The 5,146-nt window shown below is 41.5% G+C and overlaps 1 protein-coding gene across 1 annotated transcript in view; it reads right to left on the bottom strand.

Moving 5' to 3' along the window:
- Positions 1-555: 555 nt before the first annotated feature.
- The window catches only part of LOC139475019 (testis-expressed protein 11-like), a 33,004-nt gene continuing 28,413 nt past the window's right edge, over positions 556-5,146 (bottom strand). The window contains exons 25-29 of the mRNA XM_071258234.1: positions 4,136-4,244; positions 2,821-2,935; positions 2,278-2,348; positions 1,761-1,854; positions 556-717 (exon numbers count right to left, since the gene is read on the bottom strand). Coding sequence (XP_071114335.1) covers positions 646-717; positions 1,761-1,854; positions 2,278-2,348; positions 2,821-2,935; positions 4,136-4,244 — 461 coding nt within the window. The 3' untranslated portion in view covers positions 556-645. The remainder of the gene's footprint in view (positions 718-1,760; positions 1,855-2,277; positions 2,349-2,820; positions 2,936-4,135; positions 4,245-5,146) is intronic.

Genomic DNA, 5,146 nt, shown 5'->3' with positions numbered 1-5,146 from the left:
TCAGAGTTTACGTGTTGATATTTCACTTTTTTACATAATTGTTATATCCTTTTAATGTGTATAAAAGTGATTGTCTTTAAGCCATGTTCCATTGTTGTCATTCCAAGGACAGCTCTCTTGAGCCTGAAATGTCGCCACCACCCCTGCAACGAATCAGGTCTGGTATTGCTCGTTGTCAGCTGTATTGGGGATGCGTTTAGTTTTACTGCAGCAGTTGTATTGAAAAAGGTAATAACACTTTTGTGAGGATGTGCTGATGGTGGTACAATGTACTAGTATTGCAGTAGCATGATGAGTACAATGTAGACTTCCTTGGATAATTAGGGGTGGTTGGGTAGCCTAGTGGTTAAAGCGTTCGCTCATCATGCCGAAGACCCGGGTTTGATTCCCGACATGGGTACAATGTGTGAAGCCCATTTCTAGTGTCCCCCGCCGTGATATTGCTGGAATATTGCTAAAAGCGGCGTAAAACCATATTCACTCACTCACTCACTCTTCAGCAAAAAACATTGAATTCTGTTTTGAAGAATAAAAACAAGAATATATTACCCTTAGCAAGACTCATTTATCAAAAGTGGTTTGCTGAGCACCAAATGGTGATGTTCAGGCCTGTTTAATGAACCAGATAGGAGTCATCCCCTTGTCCTACTCCTCCATGGTCAGCTGACCTCTGGCCTGCTCTATCCTCTCCAGTATCTCGCCATACACAGAGTTCATCTACAACACAGTTATTGAAATAAACTGCCAGGCAAAAGAAAGCAGACATTTTAAAATTTGCCTTAACACAACCATGATGCCCGTATCAACTACACCACCATTGAATAACCATTTCTTGTTTGTTTCATTATTAGCCACCATCAAACATGGTGTATACTTTTGCCCAGCACTTTAACATTCAGTGATGCAAGTAGAGAAGGGGCTGAATGGTGATTTATGCAGCAAAATTCCAACTTCACAGTGCCCTGAAGTCTGGGTCAGTTGGGGCGGTCGGGTAGCCTAGTGGTTAAGGCGTTAGCTCGTCACGCCGAAGACCCGGGTTCAATTCCCGACATGGGTACAATGTATGAAGCCCCTTTCTGGTGTCCCCCGCCGTGATATTGCTGGAATATTGCTAAAAGCGGCGTAAAACCATACTCACTCACTCACTCACTGGGTCAGTGGCCTGAGCCACAATCCATGCCATGGAGATGTGATCCAACTACACAGTGCCCTGAAGCCTGGGTCAGTGGTATGAGCCACAGTCCATGCCATGGAGATATGATCCAACTACACAGTGCCCTGAAGTCTGGGTCAGTGGTATGGGCCACAATCCATGGATTCAACAAGGAGCTAGGGGAGCCGCTCTGTCCTGGGTGTCTAGAGAGGGCTACTGTTTACTGATTACCTGGTCCTTGTCGTAAAAGGCGACTAACAGGATCAGGTGGTCATGCTCGCTGACTTGGTTGATGCATGTCATCGATCCCAATTGCGTGGAACAATGCTCATGATGTCAATCAGTGGATTGTCTGGTCCAGACTCAAATATTTTACAGACCACTGTCATATAGCTAGAATATTGCTGAGTGCGGCGTTAAACAAACAAACAAAAACTGATTACCTGGTCCTCATAGCTGGATCCAACAAGGACCTAGGGGTGCCACTCGGTGTCCCTATTGAGAAGGCTACTGTTTACTGATTACCTGGTCCTCATAGCTGGATCCAACAAGGACTTAGGGGTGCCACTCGGTGTCCCTATTGAGAAGGCTACTGTTTTCTGATTACCTGATCCTCGTAGTTGGGCCTCATGGTTGTCAGGTACTTGAGGAGTCCCATGCTCATACTGCACCACCTTTCTGCCTCATCGTACTCTGTGGAACTTTGGACACAATGTGTGGAAATTTAGTGATGCCTTGACATTGATCAGTGAGTAGATTATTACTTTACAAAGAAAGATTAATGGTTTTCATTTTAGAAACCAAATAATTTTATTGTTTTAAAATTATGCATAGCCAAAATTACGTAAAAGTAAAAAAGATTTCACACAATGAAAAATGTAAATGATGTTTGAAAATATATTCTTTTTTTTGGTAAAATAAGCATTCAAAGTTTTATATTACAGTTTGTTTTTATTTTTTGACCTGACATCATAAGAAATGTTATTTTCTTTTGCCTTCTGCCTCTTTGCATATCTTAATTTGATTTGATCTTAACTGTATAGACATATTTCTTAACAAATCCACATTAAATAGCAAAGGTCATAGCAGAGATTTGGTATTTGCCACGTATGTCAAATCTTTACCTGTAGAAATGTATGCCACAGTTCCATGCCTTTGTCATCAACCAAACAATTTCCAGTTCAGGATAATGTCCCTGAAAATACATAAACATTCTATACAAGGCAAGGGAGTTAATTGACTGTAAAAGTCAAGTTTCCACCTTTGTCGAATGTATGTGGCTCGATTGTAGCGCCAACAGTGGTGATTACGAGTCATGTCCCTTCTGTCTCGCCTATTGACCAATCAGATTTCACCTCTTATATCACTTGCCTTTGCTTTAAACAAAATGGTTTTACCTCAAAGTACATCAAATCACTTGACCACCTTGATTAAAAACATGAAAGAGTTGGAAAACATCTGTCCACGCCCAAGGCGGTAGTGTAGGCTATTGATTAAAGCATTCGCTCATCATGCCGAAGACCTGGGTTCAAAACTCAAAACGAATTGATGGTGGCATATGGGTCAAGAGTATTAAACAGAATGGAAATATAACACTCTGGATCAACGAGGATGGAGCTGCAATTGTGTACATTTTGTGAAGTTCAGGAAGGAACTTGAAAACTCACGTTTGCCTTCTTGTCGATGACGTCTATAGTCTCTTTGAAGTAGTTGAATGTCTCCTGTGTACTGCTGGACTGGCCTACGCTCATTGATAGCTGGATCAGGCTGTGGATGTCCTTGCTGAAGAAACATGTAGGAGACCAAAAGGGTTTGCGAACCGTAAACAAACATTATTTGGATAGTCATGATATATTTCATCTGCACACAGCTCAAAATATATACTGCTTTTCTGCAGTTAATTTAGCAGCCCCCCTGGCCAATAGTCAACTGTCACAATTGTTGTCCACATCCTTGTCACAAATGTTAGGGACCTCATATCACAATCTTTACTGGCTGTATAACCCTATTTTTTTCTGATATTAAAGAACAAGGTCATTCAGTGTGAGTGAGTGAGTTAGGTTTAACGCTGCTTTTAACATTATTCCAGTTATATTGCGGCGTGTCAGCTTAATGTGGGAGGAAAGCCCGAAGTGATGCAGGTCTCAGACGTTTACCACTTCGGTGAAACCCACGAACACGGGTATGGTGCTGACAAACCTAGCAACATAATCGGGGCGAACCATTCAGTGTCAATTTGGCGTTAAATGGTTTTGTGTACAGCTATCCATGGATGACTTCCATATGCGACCAAGGTCACTGGAGGTCACATTATGAAGCATCACTCAAACTTGAAGAAATGTAAGGCTGATTATGATTTAACCTGTGACTAAGTCAGCACCTGTCCGCTGTCATGGTTGTGTCACATGTCAAGTTCACTGGAGGTCACTCACTCCTAAAGTATCTTGTAAAGTTAAGTACTGTCAGTCTGTTATAGAGACTTCAGATATTTTTATCACCAACCAAGTTTGCAACTAGTAATGTAATTGGCCAAGATTAAAGGCCAAGGTCACTCAAATGTAAATTGGGAGTAAAAACCATTAGTGTACACAATGTGATGAAATCTAATGAACTTGATATCTCGGGTAGGGTTCCAAACACATCAGAGTTAGAATGACCTCCACATTAGGTTAAGATAAGTGAATGTCAATCATCGTTCAAACCTGAGGAATTTGAGGTACACCACTGTGACCAGTAATTCCCAAGAAATGAAATATTTTCCAACGAGTGAAGATAAAACTTAAATAACTAATTCAACAGCTGTCATCATGATTCTGGTCCTATATCATGGTTAGGTCAAATGTCAAAGTCACTTTAATGATTTTTCAATCATGAAACAGTTTCACTGTTGTTAAACCCAACTCGTACATGTTTGCACATTGAATTTCACAGTATTCACCCATGGAATTCAATAAAAACTTTCTACTGACAAGCACAGCCCACCTGCATCTGTTGAAGTCGGGCTGGTCCACCTGCAGGTGTGTCCTGATGGCCACTTTGAGTGCCCGGATACTCAGACTCCTGTCACTGGCCGGTGGCTCCACAGCCAGGGCTGGAACACAGGGAGTGAGTGAGGTTAACGCAGTTTCTAGCAATATGCCAGCAATATCATGGAGGGCAATTGGCGTCACAGTGTGACGGTCACACACTGTACACTTTAAGGGATGCAAACCTGGTATCTGGCAGGTGAGTGAACACTAAAACCACTAGCTTACCCCACCACCCCAGGAACACACAATAACCACCCCCTGAACACACAATAACCACTGTTTTGGGTGGAGACAACTGGTGACCATACAAATGGGCTTACAACAATAGTTCTAAGCTATAATAATCTACAACTATTTGCCTGTTGAAGAATTCAGTATGCAAAAGTATAACATATAAACACAATTTATTTGTGAGCATTTCTTTTTTTGATCATAATACTGATAACAATAATGATAATAATAGTAATAATATAAACAATAACAATAACAACAATTATTATTTAAAAGAAAGGAGGAAAAAAGTGTATTTATAATGAGTCTGATTCCATTCACCAAGTGAATGAGCAAGGTGCTACTACATTATTACCCCGGTCAATGGATCAGTGTGCACTCAATGTTCATTCTCAGCTCCCTGGGAAGTACACTACCCAAGCTGCCTGTGAGGCGCTAGAAGGTCATAACAGTCACATTACCATCTCATCCCACTGGGTACCTGTTCACTGTTAACTGAACAGATACATATTTCAAACAAAGTCACTTGTATGTAAGCCACAACATGTGGTGCAAGTGCTTCAGTGTGAAGCAGGACCGAAGCCCTAGAAATTCTCCGGAGCTGTCTAACAAGATCACCCATCCACCTACTCTCTGCGACCAACGCTGCTTAACACCTGAAATTGTGTACACAGGACCATGTGCCACCACGCATCTTGCATCTTTTTGTAGCCTTTAATATCTAAAACCTGGA

Source organism: Haliotis cracherodii, unplaced genomic scaffold, assembly GCF_022045235.1.
Source record: "Haliotis cracherodii isolate W230 unplaced genomic scaffold, xgHalCrac1.p SCAF_3, whole genome shotgun sequence".
Lineage (NCBI taxonomy): Eukaryota > Metazoa > Mollusca > Gastropoda > Lepetellida > Haliotidae > Haliotis > Haliotis cracherodii.
The sequence above is the reverse complement of the archived record's forward strand: the minus strand, read 5'-3'. Positions and strand labels throughout refer to the sequence as shown.